This window comes from Triturus cristatus, chromosome 7 (assembly GCF_964204655.1).
Source record: "Triturus cristatus chromosome 7, aTriCri1.1, whole genome shotgun sequence".
NCBI classification, from domain to species: Eukaryota; Metazoa; Chordata; class Amphibia; order Caudata; family Salamandridae; genus Triturus; species Triturus cristatus.
In genome coordinates, this window is record NC_140590.1 from 831357285 (window position 1) to 831384222 (window position 26938).

The 26938-nt window shown below is 46.7% G+C and overlaps 1 protein-coding gene across 2 annotated transcripts in view; it reads right to left on the reverse strand.

Moving 5' to 3' along the window:
* The window catches only part of DELE1 (DAP3 binding cell death enhancer 1), a 59654-nt gene that overhangs the window by 7208 nt on the left and 25508 nt on the right, over positions 1-26938 (reverse strand). The window contains exons 4-11 of one of the 2 annotated variants that reach the window (XM_085617764.1): positions 26737-26881; positions 25838-26002; positions 24588-24664; positions 16449-16542; positions 7237-7382; positions 6469-6627; positions 6284-6376; positions 4075-4234 (exon numbers count right to left, since the gene is read on the reverse strand). In XM_085617764.1, the coding sequence (XP_085473890.1) occupies positions 4075-4234; positions 6284-6376; positions 6469-6627; positions 7237-7382; positions 16449-16542; positions 24588-24664; positions 25838-26002; positions 26737-26881 (1039 nt within the window). Of the gene's footprint in view, positions 1-4074; positions 4235-6283; positions 6377-6468; positions 6628-7236; positions 7383-16448; positions 16543-24587; positions 24668-25837; positions 26003-26736; positions 26882-26938 lie in introns of both variants that reach the window. The other variant, XM_085617762.1, reaches the window with a different exon arrangement.

Here is a 26938-nt window from a genome sequence, read left to right on the forward strand (position 1 = left end):
CTAATGTGCCTCATTACCTAATCTGCACCCTCATAACTAGCGTCATTTTTGTTTTTCTACCATTTGGCCAGCATATTACCTTTTTCAAGGTCTGTGACTCTATAAGTTGTTGGTTTTTCATGTGCCAAAGTGCTTCTTCTCTTTTTGACTCATGGCTGATTACACCACACTCCTTTTGCGGTGTGCATCGTCCATTCTACCCATTGACTGTTCGCTCTTTATGGGTAAATTGCGTAAGCAGACATTTATTTTTGTACCATCGCGACAAAGGCCATTGGTAGCTTCTCCAGCTGTGTCATTACCAATATCCCCTTCTACTACATTGCAGATGGCTCGGGTAAATCCGACTTGTAGTTCTGCATCCTCACAGGCTGCTTCAAACAAAGCATCTCCGTTTTACCTCCTCAACTAAGCGTTTGAAGCACAATCCTCCATCTCCTGATAAGCTTTCATACCCCATATCAATGGAACTTCTTTTGGAGGAGATACGTGCTTTACGTCAGTTTGTGGAGGAGACCAATAATAAAATGCAATTGTTGGAAGACAAATGGTCTACAATGGAGAACAGAGTGTCCTCATTGGAATCCCTACTTCCTCAGGTACAGGACAATTCTCAGCGAATTTCGTCTTTAGAGAAAACAGTCCACAGCCTTCAGCAACACACTGAAGATTTAGAAAATAGAAATAGGAGGAACAACCTTCGCCTTTATGGTTTGCCTGAGTCTCTCGAAGGGGACGACCCTGTCTCATTCTTCACCTCCTTTTTGCCGAAGCTCCTGGATATGCCTCCTACTACTTCACTCAGCATCCAAAGGGCTCACAGGCTCGGTCCTCACCCGCCTCTTTCAACAGCATCAGCTCCTGTTAAACCACGTGGGGTCATTATCCTCTTTTTTAAATTCACTGATCTCCTCTCGGTTCTTTCTGCAGCTAGATCTAAAAAGCAAATTACTTGGCTGGGCCAGAAGGTGTTTTTGTCTCAGGATGTTTCCAATGCCACCGCTTCCAGAAGGAAAGACTTTCTGAATCTTCGTCCACCTCTACGAGCTCTTGGTGCTAGATACGGTTTGTATCGCGTCTTTACGCTGGCATGACTTTGGTCCTAAATTTATATCACTCATTTCATTATTATATTCTGCTCCCAAAGCCTCGGTCCTTATTAATGGTCGCGTGTCATCTTCCTTTCCTCTCCAACGTGGTGTTCATCAAGGTTGCCCCTTATCCCCTCTTCTCTTTGTTTTGGCTCTTGAACCCTTTTTGACTTCTATCCGTAACAATGATTCTATCTCCGGTTTTCCTTATGGTGCTCATCAATTGAAACTTTCTGCTTATGCTGAAGACATCCTTTTATTCATTTCTTCTCCCGAGACCTCTATTCCACCTTTACTTCTCGAATTTAATTCTTTTTCGCGGGTCTCTGGCTAAAAGATTAACTCTCACAAAACTGAAATCCTCCCTCTCACTAAATTCTGTCTTCCTCATCTCTTCTCTTCCACTGGTTTTGCCTGGAATAGTTAAAAAATAAAGTACCTAGGCATCTGGTTCTCCAATTCTATTAATTCTTCTATTAAACTAAACATGTCTGCTGTTGTTTCTCGTATTGAAAATCTACTTACTTCTTGGAATCCCCTTTTTCTTTCCTGGTGGGGTCGGCGGGATTCGATTAAAATGATGATTTCCCCTATTTTAACTTATATCCTCTCTATGCTTCCCGTTCATATCCCCTCTACTTACTTTAAACGTATTGATTTATGTCTCTCTAGATTTCTTTGGAATAACAAAAAATCTAGAATAGCCCTATCTTCCCTTCGGAAATCAAAATCTAATGGTGGTGTGAATTTCCCAGATTTTCGTCTTTATTATAAATCTTTCTCTTTACGTCAGGTCTCACGTTGGCTCGCTTCGGACCTTCCTTCCTCTTCCCCTCTTTGGCTCTACATTGAACAATCCCTATTATCTCCTTTTTCCTTCAAAGAAGTTATATGTTTTTCTGCTAAGACTTCTCATACTTCCCTCCCTTTGTTTCGTCATACTGGTCTTCTCCTGAAGCCTTTAGTTCAGCCCTCCACAGTTTCCCATGCATCTTTTTTAGACTCTCCTATCTGGCATAACTCGCTCATTCTACTTAATAACAGGCCCATTTTCTGGAACGCTTGGAGGTCAAAAGGCATTCTATGGGTCAATCAGCTTTTTGATGGCGTTTCTCCTTGCTCTTTTCCTCAGTTTCAATCCTTGTTTCGCTGTCCTCGTTCCTTTTTATAAAGATTTTCTACTCTTATGGCACTTATTCTTGATATCTATTATTCCCTCCATCATTCTTCTTTATCTGATCTCCCAAACCCTCTGCTAACTATACTTCTTACGCTCCCTAAAGGCTCTCTTATATACAAATTTTACTCTGCCCCTAATCCTGATCGCACTAAGTCCAAATTAAAACTTTCTTGGGAGTCGGATCTTGGTTGTGAATGGCCTACTACTTTTTGGGATAAACTCTGGTCCAGATCCTTAAAAATGTCTCGCTCTGCTTCTCTTTCCCAATCTTTGTTTTTCCTTTATCACAGACTTTATCTTTCCCCTGTCTCCCTCGCTCGTTTTTCTTCTACTGCTGACTAACTGTTGGACTTGTGGTTCTTCTAATGAGGATCTTTTTCACCTTCTTTTTCTCTGTCCTTCAGTCTCTAAATTTTGGGAGAAAGTTTGGACTTGCATTCTTCGTTTGTTTACAATCTCCATTCCTTATTCTATACCTCTTCTCTTTGCTGGAAGTCTTTCCGATTCTTTAGATCTCCCTCCACATGACCGTGGTCTTTTTGACCTCATGCTTGCTTTGGCTTTTCAACACATTTCCTTCAATTGGAAAAATCTCAACAAACTGTCTATACAACATTGGTGGAACACTCTGTCATTTCCATAGACTTGATATCGCTTTCGCTTCTTCTTGCAAACCACTCATGAACAGGGATCTTTTTTGGTTGCCCCTTACCACTTATTTGGACTGAATTGTTTTAACAAAATCTTCGCATATATCCTCTGAAAATTTCAAGCTTCAGTGAACAGATTTAGTCTCTCTTCTCTTTTATTTACCCTGTTAATGTTATTATTATATATATTGGCGTATTCCTTGATGTATTTATATTTCATTTTAGACATTTACAGTATCTTTATTTAGCATATCTTTCTCTTTCTTTTTTCACTCCTACCTCTCCTCCCCCCTCTCTTCCTTCTATAAATCCCATAAATTGCTTTCTCTTCCCTTCCATCAGCAGCTAATTTTCTTGTGACATTGTTGTATTTGAATTTCTATATTTATTGCTGTTGTCTTTATTTATTTCAAATTTCCAATAAAGCTTTTCAAACACAAAAAGAGTGTTTGCAAGGTGCATAAAATAGTAACTTCAAACCTGGCCAAGACTTTAAAGGGATAGATTTGAGTTCCCAGTTTGGAGGCAGCTGTTAGGCACAGTTCAGACATGTACGTGGCAAGAAGATAATGCCAAGTTCCAACAATCACTTTGAAGGCTGCACTTTGTAAGTGATGACGTTTATGTACGAATTAGTCTAAAGTGAGGCAGAGGTCAATGTAAAAAGTACTGTGGCTGAGACACAAACCATAATGTTCATAGATCTGCCAGGAGGAACCTAATTGGTTTTAATCAACAGAACTGCAAACGTGGCTTGGCTGTATTTATCAATTCTCTTGCCCTTCATGTTTGGAGCTAGCACTGCTTTTCAGGCTGCAGGTTTGCGGTTGAACTCAATAATAATTACCCCTGACTAACAAGAACATCTGCTGCACTACCATGTAAAATCAGTCTGTTTCTAGTTGTTACTGAATTTTGAAGAAAAATGATGAAATATAGAGCGTGTTAAGAAACAAACAGAAAAGTGACGTACACAGGATCACTCACTATGGTTAAATGGCAAAGATGAGATTAGAACCGAGCTCATGGCTCCATGGCCAAACATGTAGCCAGTACCTATTCCCAGCCTCATGCCATTCATGTAACAGAGCCCTGGTACTCCGCGCCTCTGCTTGCTTCCAAAGAAGGCCGCCAGTGAGTGGAGGTCACATACCTTCCATCTGTTTCTGATGAATGCTGCGCAGCCTCTCTCGTGCAGCCGAATGTCCCTCCAATGCTGCCTTCTCATAATGCTGAATTGCTTCGGGCAAATTCAAATCCACTCCAAATCCACTCTCGTAGCACACGCCCAAGTGGAACCTGCTCTGGGAATCCTAAAAACACAGAAACATGCATCCGAATTAACATTCATTTGTTCCATGCCTGACGGAAGCCTGGATCTCAGCCCCAGACCTGTGCCTGCTCTACGAGGGATGTTTACACTGGATCCAGTGCTGAGCCTCTACGGTGTGTGAAGGAAGATGGAACTGTACTGGGGACAGGGGTGGGGGCAGAGAGGAGGGTATAGCATGGTTAAGGGGCAAGGAGAGGACGGGAGGAAGCTTGTGATAGTCATATGGACTGGAGAGAGACCTAGAGTAGTTTCCAGTAGGTGACATTTTTTTTTCTCTCACTCACTCACTCATATATCCAGGCCATCGGTGAAAGGGAAACATGAGATTGTCATAAAACAAACTCTTCTCTAATGCAGTCAGAATCATCTGGGAGTCGGAGTGCATAGATGAATTTCATATGGAAGAGTGAAATGCACTATGCCAGCAAAGATAAAAGACGAACAGTCTTCAGGGTACCAAGAAGGAAATCTCTGTTGCAAGAGGTAATTTGCAATGCAATAGGTCTCGCATTTACGGAAGTTTAACCCCTTGTGTGCCCATGATGAGTCCAGCTCGTCATGAACCCCGCCCGCTAATGCAACGCCCGGCACAGGGCGGGGAAAGGGCGTGGCACACAAGGGGTTAAGCTATTGGCTCTGTAAATGACAATGCCTTTTATTTATGTTTTAAAAACGAAAACAAAAATAAAAGACATTGTCATTTGCAATGTCAGCTCAAACTCGCGTAAATGCGAGACCTATTGCATTGCAAATGCTTGTATTGTCTAGTGCTTTTAAAAATAAAAAAACACAAGGCCCCCTAAGAGGTCGATCGCACCACCGTAGACACACGTGTCCGCTCCCTTTGCTCACTATAACCTGAGGGGGAGGGCGCGCACCCAACATCAGAGGCACCGCCACATACGCTACTCCACTGCCCCGTGGAACACTCTGCACAGCACCCCAGACAACAGGCGGAATACCCCTAATCCAATGGAGCACGAAGCGTCCAACCAAACTAGCTCCCTCGCAGCCTCCAAAAACACCGCTCCAGGCAAGTGTCCCTCCCAGGTCCATGCGCGAGGACCCGCTCCAACCTGGGCCCCTCCTGCAGTTGCATTAGAAAACAGGACAAAGTCCCACAACCTAAAGAAAAAAACCAAACCAGAGCAGTACATCAGGCGGGAGCAATGCTCCTGTGCTCGGAGCTAGCGACGGACACCGACGCAGGGCCGAAGTCCTTTAAGGCCCTCCCACAACAGGTTTGCCCAGCGTGACTGGTTTGTCCCTTTTCTGTGGTTGGTGCGGCTTCATTGTGAATACGCGCGGCCACTATAGTTAAAGCAGACCGCGCTGTAATTAAAATACATACATTACTAAAAGCGTGCGGCGCGCTGCAATGTTGTGGAACATCATTAAAAACCAGCTGAAGCAGCGCATGTCGTGCTTCCAGTAGGAGAAAGTAATTAAAGAAACGAGTGCTTCCAGCCAATATAACATGTACCGTGTAACAACGAAGTAAAAGGTCCAGTCCTTATGGGCGGTAACAAACGGAGACAAGGCGGTTCCTAGAAGGGACTAACAAGCCTACTAACGAATCAGAAGCCAGCATTTTTGAAGGGCAAGGACATAAGCCAATGACAAATATGGGCAGAGTGTGAGAGACGCTTCAAGAACATACCCTAATACAGCATGCCTCGCAGAGCGAGCAGCGCTTGCACGCTGCCCTTAGGCTCGACCCAAAAAGATACAGAGGGTAACCGTGGCAGTTTATCCTGCTGCCATTTTTCAAATAACCTTAGTGACCTGGGAGGACCTTGTAGGACATATGATAATGTGCAATCCTCCCACAGTTTACTGTAATGTTTCTGACATTTCTGTATGATTTGCGTCTCAGTACTATTGCAAGTGGGCATCAGACAGCATGTTAGCATCATATAAAACATCCAGAGAAACAAATCCAGGATAACTGATATTTCCCATTTTAATACATTACCAACTTTCACATGCGATATAAAACACACCAACACAACAACAAGAAAGCAATTACCCCACTATCGGCTGCTTTTCGCAGGTACTTCACAGCTTTCTGAGGATCCATGTGGGAATCTTTGGTGTAAAACACTCCTAGGTAAGCTTGTGCCTGGAATGCAAGCAGGAATATCAGTGACTGAAAACAAAAACGCGGAACCCACTAGTGCACAAACAATATATGTTTTTTTGTGAGCACTTTACCTCCTTCAGCCCGGCTTCAGCTGCCTGCTCCAGCATCTTGAGGGCTTGCTGACGCTCTTCAGCCTCCACGCCAACCTTGTGGTGTAACAGATATCTGGCATAGCGATACTGTGCCATGCGATGGCCGTTAATTGATGCAAGGTGGTAATACACTGCGGCCTACAGGGGAAATAAAATAAAAAGCGGTCACGGTAATAGTCCGCCCCATCAAAAGAAACCAATGGAAGGGCCTCCCCACCGTGATATGAGCAGCGAAAGATGCAACTCAAAGAAGGGAGTGACTGCACACAATCTGACCAAGGAAGGGGAACAAAAGAGAACACTGCAGAAACAAACAACAGGAAAGGACTGCAAACAGTCCCTGATTAGGCAGGGATAGCATTGCATGATGGAGCAGAGTATGGGGCGCCTGCAAGAAGGGTCATAACACGAGGACCGATGGTGAAAGCAAGTCTCGAGGAGAGGAAAAGACCGGAAACACGGCGGGTGCAATTGAAATAGGAGACTGCAAATAAGGAAGAAGTATGGAAGGTGGCGATGACAAATAGTGCGGGATCAGAAACTAACCCGTGAAACAGAAGAAGGCGCAACAGCAGATATGGCTAAAGCAGAAAAGGGTGAGATGGCAACATCTGGAGTAGAGACCGGTAGAACGACAATACGATGAAGCAGAGAACGGAACAACTGAAAGTAAGGAAGGTCACAACTGCAAAAAAAGTAGAAAATCTTCAAAACATGGTTAGGGAACTGAAGGACTGAAAAAGGTACCTTCTCCAGGTCTTTGCGCACTCCATACCCGTGCTCATAGCACACCCCTGCGTTGTACTGTGCCTTGCTGTAGCCCCGACTGGCTGCGGCTTGGAAGCAGGTAACAGCGGTGCTATAATCCCCATTTTCCCGGACACTGCTGATACCTGCAAAGATATTGAGAGACTGAAAACAAAGGCAACGAGGAACTACATATCATTACTAGAGTGACACTTCCCTTCCTCCTTGTGAGAAATGGGAGCTCAGAAGAGACAGCACAAGAGTTAGAGAGCAGAGAAATAAGACAAGCATTTGCAATGCAATAGGTCTTGCATTTTAGACACGGACATATTGGTATTTTAAATGACAATGCCTTTTATAATTGCAGGTTTTTTAAACACATAAATAAAAGGCATTGTTATTTAAATTGCCAATAGCTCAAAATCTTGCAATTGCGAGACCTATTGCATTGCAAATGCTTGTTTGTGAAAGGTGATGAGGTACCATGTTTTATCCAAACTCTAAATTTCATACCCAAAAAATTGAGAGATCTTAATCAGTGTTGCAACGTCCCTATGACTGACACCCACAACACAGGGATCTCAATGACTTTCCTGTGATAACGTCTGTGGAAGTGTCTTCCAGCTCAGAGCCTCCTGTGCAGTGCATTTTTGATCCTCTTCCCAAACTGTCTGGCTGCCTTTGAGAGCCTTCGCATCACCCTTTGCTTTTCAAAAGTATCAGAGAGACAAACAGGAGGACGTTCACTTCCAGCTCAAACACTACCACCGGTGTCATCTTTAACACGTCTCTATCTGGGGAGCACGAGGGACCTTTTAGTTTCAATTTTATGGAAATGAGACTAGAGCGTGGCATGACTGACTTTTACGCCAGGGGAATCGGGCAAGAGCGAAATCCAGTGTGCCAAACGCGACTCTAAGCAACCAAAATGTTGGAATCGGAATCGCAGTCAGGGGTGGGAAAGCAATATATTTTCATGTCAGCAGGAGAGGTACAACGCGGATTGCTACTGCGGCACAGCCCAAGATGACCTTAGCTTTGGGTAACCTAGCATTTCGCAGCTGATTAAAACTGCCACATTCTGTGTGTCTTGTGCGAGGCCGTGATGCTAGGTGGAAACCGAGTGAAATGAAAGGGCTGCAGAGCTTGCCATGGACGGCCCCAGCTCCTGCTCTGAGCCGGTCCCCTGCGCCTCTGGGTGACATTTGATGCCCACTCGAGTGATCAAACGGCTGATGTGCTGAGATGTGAGCGGGGGTCCCCGGGATGCGGCGGGGGGGGGGGCGTATGCAGGTCCAGTCTCCGCCGCCATGTCTGGCTCCACGAGAAAAAATTGACTGAAAGAGCAATCTCTCTGGAACGACTGAGCGTGGGCTGGGGAGGGAATGCTCCTCTCCTCAGTCTGAGGAATAGGGGTGCGTGTAAGATCCTTTCCTTTCTTCCTCATCTAAATCATTCGGTTGAAGTTGTTTTGGTGAATCGGCCGGCCCCGGTTTCCTTATGCTGTATTTTCCTAGTCTGTCCCTCTGCACTGCATTATGTAATCTTCCAATAAAATGTCTGAGGAAGGTTTGCAATGTCGTTGACATAGCATGCGCGAAGCATTCCTGCTATTGCATCCTGCATAGACTCGCCGTTATAACTAAAAATCACTCTTAAGTTAGGGGAATGATGGGGGATAAAAAAATTAGGAAGACCCCACTCTCGTAACCAAAACCCAAGACAGGTCGAAGAGACAGGAAGAAGTAAGATAATAATTTGGAACAGGCGCGCACCCAGAGTCCCCTCCAGAGTCCCCTCCCTCCCCCCGTCGTGTGTGTGTCAGCCCGGGCTGAGAGAGCTTCCTGGGCACACACACAGCCGCCCCAGAGTACTTCACAGGTCTTTAAAAGACCATGCTTGTAAATGAGGCTTTGTTGTTTTTTCACCCCTTCTGAGAGCCCCTGCCTATTGCTGGAAGAATTAGCCCACCCCAATCGCTGCTTGATGCTGTTTAGGAGGTGGGAGGGGGGTTTCTGTACGCAAGCATACGGGCGCCAAAATAAATAAATAAAGCGATCGCTGCTTGATGCTGTTTGGGAGGTGGGAGGGGTGTTTCTGTAAGCAAGGATACGGGCGCCGTAATAAATAAATAAAGCGATCGCTGCTTGGGAGATGGGTGGGACAGAACGCAGCTTGACGACTCGCGAGCAACAGATGACGGGTGGGCGAGGCCTAAGGGAGACAGGGCGGACACCAACCCCGCTTTCAAAGAAGCCGGACAGAAAACCAACGACTATAGATATCGCCAAGGTGAAGCAGCGCATGCGCTGCAACGCAGGCGAGACCTAAAAAAGGACAAGAGGGGGGCCGTTGGTATGAAACGATATGTCCTTCTGCACACAAGTTTTAGCCATACACGACAACAATTTGGGCTGCCGCTCTGAATATTAGAGACCAATGGCAACTTGCAAAACCAATGCACATGCCAAGGTTTCTTTTCAGCTTCGAGAGAACACACCATTAGAGAATACTCGGTTTTTAATATATACAAGATGCTTCAAGAAGTTTTTTGGTCTTTTTTGCCAATCACATTCTTCCATTCATATCCAATATGTCCTTACTGGTACACCTCTATGCGTTTCAGGAATATAAACCGTGCCCCTTCATTAGGAGGTAAATATTTTATTACAGAAGTACAAACAATCAGAAGTATTTAAGAGATTAGTAGACAAGTAGTGTCACCATTATTACACATTATTCCTAAAACATATTGATGCCAGTCCGAATACCTGTTTTTGACAATCTCTCAAGATGAATCTATCATTCAATACATCTGGCAGCAGCCATTATGCATGTATACCATCGGGGAGTGTTCAACCCTCTATTACAGTGATTTCTGGAAGCAGTGTGGGTACAAATAAAGAACTTGGAAAGTAGAGTGAAATGCAAGTAACTGAGCTGGCGGATTAGTCCAGGAGGACTGACATGGACCATGTGCGCTGGACCGCACGGCAGCCTTTGCGCTCAAAAGGGAATAGGTCCAACATCCAAGTGACACTGGATTCCCAAAAGATCTCCACTATATACAAGCTTAATGAGTGTGCAGATGTTTTATGACTGTTTCAAGACCATCATATAGTATAAGGAATATGCTACTTACCAGTATGCATCTGTTCTTGGCATGTAGAGCTGCAGAGCCACACACTTAGGATAAGATCGCCATCTGGTGTTGGGCTCGGATGATTGCAGGTTGTTGTTGTCTTCGGAAGAAGCCTTTTGGTCACGAGATAGGTGACTCCTCCTCTGGACAACAGTGCGCATGGGCATCCACTCCATCCTCCGATTGTTTTTCGCCATGATGGGAAATGATGGTGTATAAGAATAAAGAGAAAGGATGTCAATGTGTAATGTCTAATTAAGACAATGCTGGAACAGATACAGGTCCCGGGGAGGTGGGTGGGCGTGTGTGGCTCTGCAGCTCTACATGCCAAGAACAGATGCATACTGGTAAGTAGCATATTCCGTTCGAGGCATATGAGCTGCAGATCACACACTTAGGATAGACTATATAGCAGTGTCTCCCCTAGCGGTGGTCACCTGTATCCGTTGCAGCAGTTTGGAATAGAGTTTTTAGGACAGCTTGGCCTACGGAAGCTTGTTGTTTGGATTGCACATCAACACAGTAATGTTTAGTGAAGGTGTGTGTGGTAGACCATGTGGCTGCTTTGCAAATATCTTCTAAGGGAATGTTCCCTAAGAATGCCATGGAAGCCCCTATTTTATGTGTGGAGTGCGCTCTAGGGGGAACTGTAAGAGTGCGCTTAGCTTTTTGGTAACATATTTGGATACATTTAACTATCCACCTGGCTATACCCGATTTTGAAATGGGGTTGCCTTTATGTGGTGGAGAGAAAGCCACAAACAGTTGTTTGGTTTTGCGAAAAGGTTTGGTTCTGTCGATGTAATAAAGCAAGGCTCTTTTAACATCTAAGGTATGAAGGGCTCTCTCAGCTACTGAGTCTGGATTAGGGAAGAAGACTGGCAGCTTGACTGATTGGTTAAGATGGAAAGGGGAAATGACTTTTGGTAGGAATTTTGGGTTTGTCCTAAGAACCACCTTGTTACGATGTAGTTGTAGGAATGGTTCTTCAAGAGTTAAGGCCTGTATCTCTCTTACCCTTCGCAGGGATGTGATTGCGATAAGGAAATCCACTTTCCATGTAAGGAATTGTAGTTCGCATTTATGCATAGGTTCAAATGGAGGGCCCATGAGCCTTGTTAGAACAATATTTAGATTCCACACTGGAGAAGGTGGTAATCTGGGAGGAATAATTCTTTTGAGACCTTCCATGAAGGCTTTGATGGCTGGTACCCTAAATAGCGACAAGTGTTGTTGATTTTGTAAGTAGGCTGCTAACGCTGCCAGGTGTAGACGTACGGAGGAATACGCTAAATTGCATCTTTGCAAGTGTAGTAAATAGCAAATAATGTTTTGGATGGAAGCATCCAGTGGACGTATATTATTGTTAGTGCAATAAATGGCAAATCTTTTCCATTTTGCAGCATAACATGCCCTAGAAGTAGGTCTTCTAGCTTCTGTTATGATATTCATACAGTCTGGTGGGAGGTTGAGGTAACCGAACTCTAAACTTCAGGAGCCAGATCGCCAAGTTCAGTTGCTGTGGATCTGGGTGTCTGATTTCTCCATGGTTCTGGGTTAATAAGGCCGGGGAAAGGCGCAGTTTTTGATGTGGAACTAGCGATAGTTCCAGAAGTGTCGTGACCCAGGGTTGGCGTGCCCAAGTGGGAGCTACTAGAATCAGTTTTAGAGACTGTTGTTTGAGCTTGCGTACCACAAATGGAATGAGTGGGAGAGGCGGAAAAGCGTACGCAAATCTGTTTGACCAGTTCATCCATATTGCATTGCCCTTCGACTGTGGGTGTGGAAACCTGGCGGCGAAGGTTGGGCATTTTGCGTTTTCGTGTGTGGCGAACAGGTCTATGTCTGGCAGGCCCCATTTTTGGAAGAATGGGAGTAGGACTTTGGGGTGTAATTCCCATTCGTGGATTTGCTGTGTCTGTCGACTTAGGAGATCGGCAACCTGGTTGTGAACCCCTGGAAGGTGTTCCGCTAGCAGGTAGATGTTTTGGGGAATTGCCCATCTCCAGATGTTCTGTGCGAGTTGGGACAGTTGGAGAGAATGTGTCCCCCCCCCTGTTTTTGTATGTAATACATGGTTGTCATGTTGTCTGTGCGGATGAGGACAGTTTTGTTCTTTAGATATACCTGAAAGGATTTCAGTGCTAGGAACACTGCTAGGAGTTCTTGGTGATTGATATGGAGCAGCTTTTTTGTTGAGTGGTCCATCTGCCCTGAGTGGTGTGTTGAAGGAGATGGGCTCCCCACCCTGTGAGAGATGCGTCGGTTGTCAGCACTACTTGTGGAAGAGGCTCTAAGAATGGTCGCCCTTTGGACAGGTTGATGGTGTTCCACCATTTCAGTGAGCGACTGTCCACAAACACCAGATCGGTAAGTTGTCCGTGAGCCTGGTTCCACTGTTGTGCTAGACATTCTTGCAAGGGACGCATTTGAAGTCGTGCGTGAGGCACGATGGAGATGCATGACGCCATCATGCCTAACAGTTGCATAAACACTCTTGCTGGAGTGTTGAGCTTGAAATTTTAAGATGAGGTTTTGTATGTTGGCTATCCTGGCTGAGCTGGGATAAGCTATGGCCTTGGAAGTATTTATGGTGGCTCCCAGATATTGATGTATGTGGGAGGGCTGCAGTTGAGATTTGGGATAGTTGATGGTAAATCCCAAGTTGTGTAAGGTTTGAATAGTGCGGTGAGTGTGGAGAACGCATTTGTCGAAAGTATTGGCTTTTATGAGCCAATCGTCGAGATACGGGAAGACATGGATTTGTTGTCTCCTGAGGTGCGCTGCCACTACTGCTAAGCATTTGGTGAATACCCTGGGTGCAGTTGTTACTCCGAATGGGAGGACAGTAAACTGATAATGCTGTCCGTCTACCACAAATCTTAGGTACTTCCTGTGAGCAGGATGCATGGGGATGTGAAAGTATGCGTCCTTGAGGTCCAATGTGGCAAGGAAGTCGTCTTGTTGAAGTAGTGGGAGGACTTGTTGGAGAGTGATCATATGGAAGTGATCTGAGTGTATGTACTGATTTAGTAGTCTGAGGTAGAGTATGGGTCTTAAGGTCTCGTCCTTTTTGGGAATTAGGAAGTATAGAGAATATACTCCTGTACCCTGATGTTGGAGTGGAACTGGTTCTATTGCGTGTTTTTGAAGCAAGGACCGAATTTCCTGTTTGAGGAGTGTAAGATGGTGTGGTGACATTGGACGGTGTTTGGGTGGTATGTGTGGGGGGGGGGGAGGTGTTTGTGAGTTCGAGGCAGTAACCAAACTGGATAATTTGTCTTACCCACTTGTCTGTTGAACAGGTAGGAACTGTTGGAGTCTTCCCCCGATCGGAGTGGAATGGTCTGGGGGGAGTGGAGGCAAGTCACTGCTTAGTGGCTGGAGAGGTGCGGGTGTTGGTATTGCCCAGACCTCGGCCCTTGGTGTGGTTTCCCCTATATCCTCCCCTAAAATATCCTCTGTTAGGGGATGTTTGTGCGGAGGTTTTGAAAGTGGAAGAGGTGTCTGTTCCAACATTTTTGGAGGCTTCCCTATAGAAGGAGCATCGAAAGGAGCCTCGCGGTTGTAGAGACTGTAATGCTCCCATTGATTTAGCAGTCTCGTTATATTTTTTCATCTTCTCAAGTGCAGTATCTACTGCGGGCCCAAATAGTTGCTCTTGGTTGAATGGTTGACCAAGTATTGTTGTTTGTACTTCCGGCTTAAGGCCTGAAATACGTAGCCATGCATGGCGTCTAAGTAGTATGCTTGTATTGACCGCCCTAGAAGCAGTGTCCGCGGCGTCTAGTGCACATTTGATTGATGCGTTAGATATGAGTTTTCCCTCTTGGATGAGGTCATTGGCCTGGGATTTGTACTGATCTGGTAGGTGTTGGAAAAGATCTTCTAACTGATCATAATGAGCCCTATCATATCGGGCTAATAGGGCTTGTGTATTGGCAATACACCAATGGTTGGCAGCTTGTGCTGCAACTCTTTTGCCCTAGGCCTCTAATAACTTGGACTCTTTGTCTGGGGGCGGTGTGTCTCCTGTTTGGGAGTTAGCCCGCTTTCTTGCGTTTGAAACTACTAAAGAGTCTGGAGGGAGCTGTGCTTTAATGTACGCGGGATCTTGTGGGGCAGGTCTATATTTTTTTTCAATTCGGGGGTTAAGAACCCTAGCTCTAACAGGGTCTTTAAAAACCTCTGTGGCGTGTTTTATGACTCCCTTAATCATGGGCAAGATCTGAACTGATTTTTGAGACTGTTCGAATGTGTCTAGAAGAAAGTCTTCCTCGGGTGTATCTGAGTGCATGGTGACGCCATGGAAAAGCGCCGCCCTGTTTATCAGCTGCCCAAACCCTAGGTGGTCATCTGGAGGGGAGGGTTTGGAGGGGTATGTAGTGGGATCAGGAATATCAGGTAAAGCCCAGTCATCTAAGGGTGCCGTATCCGGGAGTGTGAAAGGATCATTAAGATCATCCGGATCACCCCCTCCCCCTAAGTCATCATCATCATCATCCTGTGGAGGTGGTGTATGTGAAGGAGAGGATAGAGGAGAAGGAGATGGGGGCAGGTGGGATGAGAGGTGATATAGGAGAGGAAGGACGAATGGGTGAGGTGGCGAAGTCCTTCTTTATGGGAGCTGGGTTGTGTCTAGCTTCCTTTTCTTGTATGGCACAGCGGTGACATGTCCGGTTTTCGGATTGATATAAATCCTTTTTTGCGTGGGATCAGGGCGAAAAAGTTCTTCATTGTCCGAAAGTGGCTTTGGTGCCGACTTTTTCGGTTCCGATCTATGTTTTGGATGATCGGTAGAGTGTTTTTGGACTTTAGACAGACTTTTCGGTACCGATGATGGTTTCGGTGCCGGTGGAGATTTCGGCCTCGATGGTTTCGGAGCCTGCTTCGGTGCCGAGAGGTGTTGAGTCTTCGGTGCCGAAGGTATTGTGGGCACAATCCCATGTGGTTTGCTCGAGCCCGAGCCACCGGTAGGCTTATATTTTTTCGGAGCCGAGCCCGAGGGCGGGCCTTCTGAGGACGATTTTCGGTCGCGACTGGGGCCAGCGGAGTCTTGACCAATGCCTTTTTTGGGGGGGTAGGGGCACTGGTACTCACTCGTTGCCCCGGAGTGATGAGGTCATCAGAATCGTCCGCTTCGGATACGATTTGGAGGTCTTCGGAATCGTCTTCCGGCACATCCTGGGCAAAGATGTCCTCTGGTTCTGGAGCTGGTCTGGCCATGATATGGCATCGAGCTCTTCGGTCCCGGATGGTTTTCTTGGAGCGGAATGCGGCGCAGGCTGGACAGCTGGATAGCTGGATTCGTTATGTTCCGGCGAGAGGCACAGGTTGCAGACCTCGTGGTGGTCACTGTGGGGGAACTTTGCTCCACATTGGGGGCATTTTTTAAAAGGTGTCCTTTCCATGAGCCGTTTCCGGAACCGGTCCGATTGGATTTCGATGTCGAGTTGTAAAGGTTTTCCGTTTCGAAAGCTGGATTTTCAGAAGTTTTCAGCCGGAGTGGAAAAGTTCATCCGAACCCAATGACGGAAAATCGGAGGATGGAGTGGATGCCCATGCGCACTGTTGTCCAGAGGAGGAGTCACCTATCTCGTGACCAAAGGGCTTCTTCCGAAGACAACAACAACCTGCAATCATCCAAGCCCAACACCAGATGGCGATCTTATCCTAAGTGTGTGATCTGCAGCTCATATGCCTTGAACATTGCATTATTTTGTAAACTGATGGCTTTACAGACACAGCTACTTTGTTCGACTCCAGCAAAGTACTACTTGGAGTCTCACACCTAAGGTCACCGAGAACACCGATATGTCACACATAATGACACAGAACATTTGGCGGCTATGTGTGAAATAGCAAGGAGGGATACTGACTCATCAGTTCACCTACCTGGGGCTCTGTACAGCTCTGACAAATGATTTTCAGGATATTCACTGCAATTATTATGTTCTGTTTTATGCCAGGGACACCTCTTCTCACCTTCCTCCTTCCCGATGAGAAGGTCTACCCAAACACGTCTAGAATGACAATTTAAGGGTCAGCCACCCCCTTGATTTAAACTTACCAATGATGTTGAGGACTACAGAGGTGCTGTTCTGGGAGGTCTCCTGAAGCTGGGAAGCGGCATCCTCCAGTGACACTCCAAGTCTGCTCTCTCCCTGCGAAAAGAGAGAAAATCCCAAGCTAGCCTTATTGAGTGATTTCTCAGGGAGATTCAAAGGCGCTTTAAGTTTCCAAGGTCTCTTTAGCATTTACACACACTAAAATAATTCTCCTGGTGCTTAAACTTATGGGGGCCTATTTACAAACTTAATTTTGTAGTACCTAATGTAAGAATTACAGTTGTACTACTCACACACTACAAAAAAGTTATTCGGAAACTTACGGACAGAGCCCTCTGCTTACAGATGGAGACCTCTCCTATCTTTTCAGTGTGGAGGTCTCCGAATACATAGGTATGCAAATTAGTAGTAAATGTGTCAATTAGTAGTAAATGTGGGAGGAACAAAGGAGAGTGGCTCAGAAATGGGGAATATTTACTTTTAAATGTGAGTGAGGGATTTAGTAAAATTTAAGGAGGGTTTTAGGGAATTACATGCTAATACAAATACACACCCACAAAAGAGTAAGAACACTGCTATTCAAAACAACACTTCTAAAGTTACCAACCACTAAAGGTATCAAACAGGTGTGACGGTATTCCAACTCGCCTTGGAGTAAGTCAAGCACCACATACGGTCACTCACAAGTACTGTAAACCACTTCCATGGAAAGAAATAGTTGGCCTAACGGGGATAGGAGTTGGCCTAACGGCTAGGGCGGTCAACCTCAAATCTGGGGAGCCTGGTTCGAGTCTCGGCACGGACGTGCAACATTCTGTGATTCTGGGCAAATCACTTAATCTCTCCGTGTCTAACAAAAAAAAATAAAAAAATATGTCCTCATGAAATGCAACTGATGCTCACGTAAAGCGCTGATACCCGATACTTCCGGGTCAAGTTTGTGCTATATAGAACTCAGCAAAAAAAAAAAAAAATTGCACTCCATAGAAAATAATGTTAAAATAATTATGTGGACATTTAAAATATATACTCTATATATTTTTATGTTACAAAATTGTACATAATTATTCAGAAAGTATTTGATTATTTTAGAAGTTAGTAATAAACTTTAAAAAAATTAGATTTTGAAAAGAAAAAGAACAATTACAAATTCGTTCAATTAGACAAATGCTAACAGAATTTATTTACTACATATTAAATAGAATAAAAATGTTAGGTGGATATTTTTATATGAGTTTAAAAATTATGGATTTTTTTAAAAGCACTGATATTTAAGTTTATTTAGTACTCACTTAATTTGATGTGTTAATTTGCAGTAACATTTTATTTTTATTAATTCTAGGTTTAATATAAATATTTAAAATTAATTTACATGTACTTTACATTAAATATTTATTATAATTTTAAAATCATATTAAACTTTAATATTTTCTGTACACTTTCCCATACGAAAATATCAGACACAGTAGCGGAGAATCACACGATAATCTGCAGGAAGATTTCCATTTCTATAATGACTTGGGTAAAAAAGATCCAAGTTTTAATGACAGGCATTATCCAACACACCATAGTTTCACGATTCCTACCTTCCCCTCAGTTTCACATTGCAGACACACCCATTTGGCTAGTTATTATTCAGTCTGACCTCACAGTACTGAACTGTAGTCACACTTTGCATATGTGGGCTACTCATATGCACCCCAGTGGTGTGCTTTCACGCAGACACATGCACCTCTCCCAGTGAAGAAGTGCCCACATGCCTTCATGCATCAGATCTCATTTTGCCAATATACAAACACCACGGTCTCAAGTTGACCACATGCACTTTGCAACCTTGGATTGGAAACATCAAAGCATGTGCAGCTCTCAAAAATGTAAACAGGTACATTACCAAAATGAGCAGCACAAACGTCATCCCTTTCACATTTATTGACAGCACATCACTGGCCTCTCCAATAAAATGGGTGCTGCACCATAGACAGTGGAAAGACTGCCTACGCATTGCAGTCTGCATTACATACAATGAATGTGCAATTCTGCATTGCCTGCACATGCAGAAATACGGATACACATCCCTGTTTCACTTTCAGGGATGTGCTCAATGAAAAGGGCAGCCCCCCCCGGGAACCAGAGCACATCAGTAATAAAGTAAACCACTTATAAGTTTTATGGGGTCGAAACATTGACAAATGTACTAGAGGACTGATGTTACTTATGATGTATGTAGGAAAGTGTCCCTTTTTGTCATGGTCACCCCCAATTTTTGTCACTGATACTGATGTTTTTTTTAATAATGTGAACTGGGTCCCTGCTTACAAGGTCCCAGTGCACTTTCCCTAAAACCAGATAATGTAGTCTAATGGTCACAAAATTGTGACACACTTTGGCACCCCTGTAGGTCCCTAGTAAGGGGTACCCCTGGAACCTAGGGTATGGGTAACAAAGAGGGTCTCTAAGGCTGCAGCATGTATTATACCACCCTAAGGGTCCCCCTAAAAATTGCATGCAGCCTGCCATTGCAAACTGCATGTCATGGTGCAAACCATGAAAGAAACCACGACTGCCATGACAAAGTCACTGCTTAGAATATTTGCAAGTCACCCCTACAGCAGGCCTTGTAGCCCTCAGGCAGAGTGCATTATATTACATGTGAGGGAACATCTTCATGAGCAGATATGCCTGTGTGCGGTCTACTTGATTGTGCTCCACGAAAGAAGGGTTCCACCATTTTCTTTCTGATGGAATTAGGAACTCTGGGACAGGGTTATACCCACTCTCCAAAGGAAGCAGTCCTATAGGGGGTGTAGTGACCCTAAGGGTTAGTAGCCCAGTGGCTACTTCAGTCACTCCCCTTAACGCCCCTAAATTCAGTATTTAGGTGGCCCCCGACACCAGGAACTCAGATTCACATGAATAAAGAAGGAGGACAAAGAAAAGCCGAAGAACATAATAACTGTGGACTAGCTGTGGACTTGGTGCCAAACCCTGCCTGCCTGCTTCTGTGTCGACAATTGCAAATATCCAACTTGTCCTGCAGCTGTGGACCCTCTAAAATCCTCGGAGGCGGGCCAGCAGTCCACCAACCAGTCAGCATCTCCATTGAGGGGAGGAGCCACTTCCCTACAGCCTGCGGGCACCGGCCGCAATGTCCGATTCACCGATCTGATGACCACCTGGTCCATCAACAAAGCAGTCACCCAGGAGGAGGTCACCTTGCTCCAAGAGGTCAGATCTATCTTACTACCCAGTTTGGCGACATCAGGACCCCCAGGAGCCACCCTGCACCAATACCCGGGGTATAGGACACCTCGCAGCAGCCAAGGCTTGTTCAGAGTCCAGCCCGGACACCAAGACCGACCTACCGACGAGTAACGTCAGCATCACCAAGAGGGGCGTTGCTGTCCTGTTCTGTTCCCATCTCCAGGTCAACCCAACAAGTGAGAGCCTCCAACGCAAGTGAAATGCTAGACAAAACACCTCTGTACCCGAGCCCCTGAGTCTGAGCCTACTGACGGTGCACCCTTGCCCCAGAGACCCTCAAGAATCGAGCCCTCCCCCACCCCGATTGGGTTCCGATGGACTTCTCCCCACTTGCAGCATTACGCCGTTGCAGGTTTTCTCCATAGACTTCATAAGTAGCGTTCAATGCTACCCTTGCGATCAGCACCTCTGCACCCAGACACACCAGGGCAGGTAAACCAAAATTGCTGGTGGTTCTAAGGACCTTAGATCCTGCTTACAGTGAGTCCAGGAGAACAACCTTGTTTCTCGATTGCAACTACCCCTATGCAGTGTTTGTTTCTCCCATAGGATAACACTACTGTGTTCGAGGCTCATGCCTCAATTCCGACAGCTGTATTTTCTGTGTTTCCGAAAATCGCTAACTTGAAAAGTACTTACCTAATTTGTAGATATTGGTGTCTAAATTAATATAAAAATCTATGTTATTTTTTTCAATTGGTTTTGGATTTCCTTATTGAGTGTGTGTCTCATTTATTGACTCTGTGTGTAAAGAATGCCTAACACTCCCCTCTGATAAGCCTAAGACTGCTCGACCACACTACCACAAATAGATCACCCTGGGATTGTTAAAGCAAGTCCCTGTACACTAATAAGAGATCCCTGAGCGCTCTGCACAGTGCACCTCATTTTGGTACACTATATAGAGCTAGCTTCCTACAATGTAGTACACCATACTCTGATTCACCGACTCTTGACCCTGCTCTCAGGCAGGTCACTCCCCACGCCGCACAGCACCACCTGTGTGTTGCTGCCCCTGAGCCCGCTGCTGCCGCCTGTTCAAGGCCGGGAGCTCCTGCGCTCGCTCTGCCCCTTGCTCCCTGCTAACCCCGCCGTGATTGCCCCGCTCCCGCCTCCCAGCTGCTCCTCCCTCCCACCTCCCCTTATATGGCGGCCGTGCCAAAGGCGCGCCTAAGGCAAGCCCGTCCACGCCTGGACCGCGCCAGACCACCTGGCCCCCACGAACGCCACGACACCGCTATGACGCCAACAACCTCCACACACTCAACACCGGACGACCGCACACCTGCTTCCTGGCCACCCCGAAGCACACCAACGGACCCTTCTCCTGCCGGAACTGCAGCTTCACCAGCATCCGATCCGCCATACCGACAACCGTGACAGGACGCAACCACCTCAGATGCATACTACTCAACACCTGCTCCGCACGCAAACACGCCGAACTCTGGGACCTGCTCGACACACACCGCCCCGGACGTCGCCTTCCTGACAGAGACCTGGATGAACGCCTCCTCGGCACCCGACATCGCCATCCTGGACAGCTACAAGATCACCCGCAGGGACCGCCCCAACAGAGTAGGAGGTTGAATCGCCATCATCCACAAGAACACCCTCAGGGTCTCGACCAGCACTGCCGAACACCCGCACTTCCAGGTCCACACCGACCCCAACACCACCCTCAGAGGAACTCCGTCTACAGACCCCCCGGACACCAGCCTCAGTTCAGCGACTCCATCGCCGACTTTGTCAGCATGCACGCCCTCGCCTCCACGGACTACATCCTCCTCGGAGACCTAAAGTTCCACCTTGAGAACAACGACGACACCAACTCAACCACCCTAATTGACAACCTCGGACTCAGACAGCTCGTCACAACACCCACCCTCTCCGCCGGCCACACACTGGATCCCATCTTCTCCGCAAGCCCCCACGTCACCTTCAGCCACACCACCAAACTCCACTGGACCGACCATCGCTGCATCCAGTTCACCTTCCGGAAGCCCACCAAGCACCATCGCACTCAACAGCTCCCCGGCCGCAGCGGGAGCAAAATCACCCATGACCAGCTAAACACCACCCTCGCCCGAAGCCCACCAGCCGACCCCACCGACGCCGCGGCTCGCAACCTCAGACGTTGGATCGACAACTGCGCCAACACTCTCGCCCGATCAAGAAAGCTTCCAACAGACACACTAACAAGCAAGCCAGCTGGTTCACCGCAGACCTCCAGGCCTCCAAGCAAACCTGCTGCACACTAGAGAAGAAATGGCACCGTGAACAGACACCAGACAGCTACGCAGCCCACAAGAACGCCACCCGCAGACACCACCACCTCATAAGATCTGCCAAAAAGGCCTCCTTCAAGGATCAACTCGACAACAACGCACACAACAGCAAAGAGTTTTTCAACATCGTGAAGGAACTCTCCAACCCCAGCTCCAACACCAACGGCATCCCACCATCACAAGACCTGTGCGGCTCCCTCGCCACCTTCTTTCATCGCAAGATCGCAAACATCAACGACGGCGGCTTCAACAACCTGACCATCCCAATAACCACCGACAACCTCAGACCCCGCGGCCACCACCCACATCGATCCCCTGCTCACATGGACCAACATATACGATGACAAGACCATTAAAATCATGAACACCATCCACTCCGACTCTCCGTCATACCCATGCCCACACCACATCTTCAACAAGGCTAGCGCCACCATAGCACCCCATCTCCGCAAGGCCATCAACATCTCCTTCGAGACCGCGACCTTCCCGGAGAGCTGGAAGCACGCCGAGATCAATGCCTTACTGAAGAAACCCACGGCGGACCCGAGGGACCTCAAGTACTTCCGGCCCATCTCCCTGCTTCCGTTCCCGGCGAAGGTCATCGAGAAGACCGTCAACAGACAGCTGACCCGCTACCTCGAGGAGAACAACATCCTGGACCCATCTCAGTCCGGGATCCGCAGCAACCACAGTACAGAGACTGCCCTCATCGCCGCCACCGATGACATCAGGGCCCTGCTGGACAACGGCGAAACCGCGGCCCTCATCCTAATTGACCTATCAGCCACCTTCGACGCGGTCTGCCACCGCACCCTACGCACACGCCTCCACGACGCAGGGATCAGAGACAAGGCTCTGGGTTGGATCATCTCCTTCCTCTCCGGCAGAACCCAGAGCGTCCGCCTCCTCCCTTTCCATTCCGAAGCCTCCGAGATCATCTGCGCCGTACCCCAAGGATCATCCCTCAGCCCGACACTGTTCAACGTGTACATGGCTCCGCTCGCCCACGTCGCCCGACCTCAACATCATCTCCTACGCCGACGACCCCCAGCTGATCCTCTCCCTCACCAAGGACCCCCTCACTGCCAAAACCAGCCTCCAGGAAGGAATGAAAGCCGTAGCCGAGTGGATGAAGAACAGCCGCCTGAAGCTGAACTCGGATAAGACAGAGGTCCTCATACTCGGCTCCAGCCCCTCAGCCTGGGACGACTCCTGGTGGCCATCCGCACTGGGAGCAGCCCCAACAACCACCGACCACGCACGCAACCTGGGGTTTATCCTCGACTCAACACTCACCATGACCAAGCAAGTCAACGCCGTCTCGGCCTCCTGCTTCAACACCCTCCGCATGCTCCACAAGATCTACCGCTGGATCCCCACCAAAACCAAAACAAGAAGTAACGGTCACCCAGGCCCTTGTCAGCAGCAGGCTGGACTACGGAAACACCCTCTACGCAGGAGCCTCGGCCAAACTCCTGAAACGTCTACAACGCATACAGAACGCCTCTGCTCGCCTGATCCTCAACAGCCCGCGCCACAGCCCCATCACACCAGACCTGAGAGACCTGCACTGGCTTCCCGTCAACAAGAGGATCACTTTCAAGCTCCTCACCCACGCACACAAGGCGCTCCACAACACCGGACCAGCATACCTCAACAGACGACTCACCTTCTACACCCCGAACCGACAGCTCCGCTCCTCTGACCTCACCCTCGCCACCGTCCCCCGCATCCGAAGAGCGACCACCGGCAGCAGATCGTTCTCCCACCTCGCTGCCAAGCCCTGGGACACCCTCCCCATCCTCCTACGGCAGACCCAGGACCTACTAACCTTCAGGAGACTCCTCACGACCTGGCTATTCGAGCAGTAGCAGCACCCCTCCCCCCCAGCGCCTTGAGACCCTCACGGGTGAGTAGTGCGCTTTACAAATGTATTGATTGATTGATTGATTGAGAGTGGTGTTGTTGAAACTTGTATTCTTGTCTGCCCCTAGTTTTGTACATATGGTTTGTATATTGCACCTGTGCACTGCAGTGCACTCATTTCCCTTCACTGTGTCCTTTTTGTTGGAGCACCTTTATTGTGATGCAATGTGTTCCTATTTATATCTCATATAAACTGTAAAATGTGAGTTGAATCAATAAATAAATGTGATTCAACTCCATATGAAACCAATCTTTTGATGGCTTTTGAAACCCGCCAAGGAAGATGAATGAGGCTTACACTTTGCCCGAGGATACCAGTGTTTTAATTGATCACTTTTCAGACGAGAACCGAACACGCACATTGATGACATGCACATTAATTTTAACGTTGACCACATATACTCCAGTTTTACACACACGTACACACTTCAGTCTTGAGCTGTCAAGCAACATGAAAATCACATGAACCTCAGTCTGGTATTATCTGAATACACGGATCCCGAAAGAGAGAGAAAGAGCTGTATATACACACACCATATGTATATGTAAATGTATATATATATTTATTATACCTACATACATAAATACACACACATATATATATATATACACACACTTGGCTGCATGCATTAGCCACACACCTCACAGTTTTGCTTTACCAAAACACACCTGACAGGACTGCCTACTCCCAGTGTCTTCTGATTCGGACCAACTATTGGAGGTACTGCGACTGGTAAAGTCCAATCCTTCTGAAAAAGAACAAAATAGCTTGACTGTCTGATCACGTGTAAACTACAGCTTATATAGAGCTTCCACATTGCCGTCCCTCCTTCAGGGTCCTAAACCCCCAAATGGTGGTCTGCTTAATTTTCATTTAAACACAAGGTGCACTGACTACCATTTCTGTACACTTAAAATATTCTGCTAAGATGATTGCTTCTACATGTTTTCATTGTGAGTGTTACTGGTTTAACAATTCATTATTTTGTGTGTATCATTTGTTTTTGATCTTCTTTCCTGAGAGGGGTGTGGGGGGGGGGGTATTACCGGACACATTTTCCATCCTTACTCCTCCCACTTGTGCCCTTTCGTAGTGCCATTTTGCCCGTATACTGCGTCCCCCTTTTGCAGTTTCGAAGTGAAAAATGGTTTCTCATAGCAATCAGATGGACTCTGCTTTTTAATACTTATCCACTGCAAAGACGTTATTGTGTAATGAATTTGCATTTAACATCACATTTCACGGGTGCATTACTTGTATGTCCCCTATAAACACCCACATTAACTTGTACATTAGTTTTAGTATGTCCCCTATACAATCTCCAGAGTTTGGGCTTTCTCACGGACCTACACGTCAGGAAAGCCCTTCCGGATTCCTTCTTTGTAATCGACATCCCAATGAGGAGTTAATGTACAGAGATTGAACCAATAATCCATAGAGGGCTTCACAGACGAGCATAACCTTCTTTCTGTCACAGATCAAGAAGGTGGACAGTGTGACCCATCTTCAATTTACTCACTCCAATGGTGATGCATTTTCACCCCAAATGGTAAAAACACCCCCAGGTCTCACTAAAAAGATATGTCTGAATGACATTTACTGACCCTTTGATTTACCTTCCCCTTCTAGAAAGCACTTCAAAAGTGAACCCTATGTACTACCTCAAGCATGGATTAACAATGAGAGACAAGCACCCCTCTCTGACTCCCTCGAGTTCTTACACTTGGGAAACTCGAAATCAAAAGGGAACAGTCATCATGGAAGGGATTTTCAACTAGACTTCAAAATGTGCCACATCCAAACCCAGCTCTATCTCTGACCGAATTAAGTTTGCTGCATAACATAAAACAGGACACACCATTATCCCACTGTCTCACATGCTACACAAAGCACACAGGGCAGTCCTAGAGCCTGTTACCTTCTTCAGACGGAATAGGGTCAGAGTCTTGGCCCTCGCTATGGGCTGATCCCCCAGGAGATGGAGGTCCTGATGACAGGTCATAAGACCTGTCTGGAGTCTCAGACTGATGCTCCCCGAGATGGAGCCTTCCAGTTTCATTCGGCAAAATGTACCGCTTGGGTGCTGAAAGAACAGAAATGTAGGTGAGCCGGGCCAGCTCTTATGTTAACAGCTTTTGGAGCACTCTTTCAAGTTTTAAGAGAGTAAAGAACTGTAAGGCTCTGAGCAGCACTCCAGGGGGGTTGTAAGCAGGTGTATTCGCCTCGCAGCCATTTAAAGCTATTTGCACTTCATTATATAACATTCAGGATGCTAGAAAAAAGGTATCTGGAACACTGTCAGACAACACCAGTTTACTGGTGCAGTGTTTTCACAGACGAAAAAGTGACAAACTACTGAAAGAATGAGTGAAGGTTGTAGGAATGGCAGCGAAGGAGGCTTTAAGTGCCTAGAGATGTTTGACATGGGGTGCACTGCATTCATGTTCTCATGATACATGGTTTATAATCTCTGCCTGACTAACGGCGAGAAGAGGTATACATGCTTACAACCACGGCATGCATTGCCACTGTGAGCAGAAGGTTTCTACACAAAAGTTAAGAGGATACACCTCTCCTCCTCTGCCCCTTCCCCCCCAAGGGTGAGGGAATGGGTCAAACGTTATGGGTCATATCGCAGCCGCTTGGCTGAGTAGTCTTTTCCAAAGAACCACTAGTCCACAAGAGTCACAGAAAAGAGGGAAATAGAATTACGCCACGTCGTTTGCTTCCGGACTAGGGAAACGCAATCTGTGGCACAGCAAACTCTCTCGCACACACATTCATCTCAAGCATCCTCCGAACAGATCTGGTACTTACAGTGACCCTGGTAGCGAAGGACAGAGGCTACCAAGCCATCCAAACACGCCGGCCAGAAACTTCTCTCTTTGGTAGCAGGGTTTGGCGTAGAGTCTGGCGATGTGATCTGTTTGGAGAGGTGCAGGAAAGCTGCTGCCACTGCACCCTGTCAGAAAGAGACAACAGCAAGATTAAGACCATCCATCGAGCTAACAGCCCTACA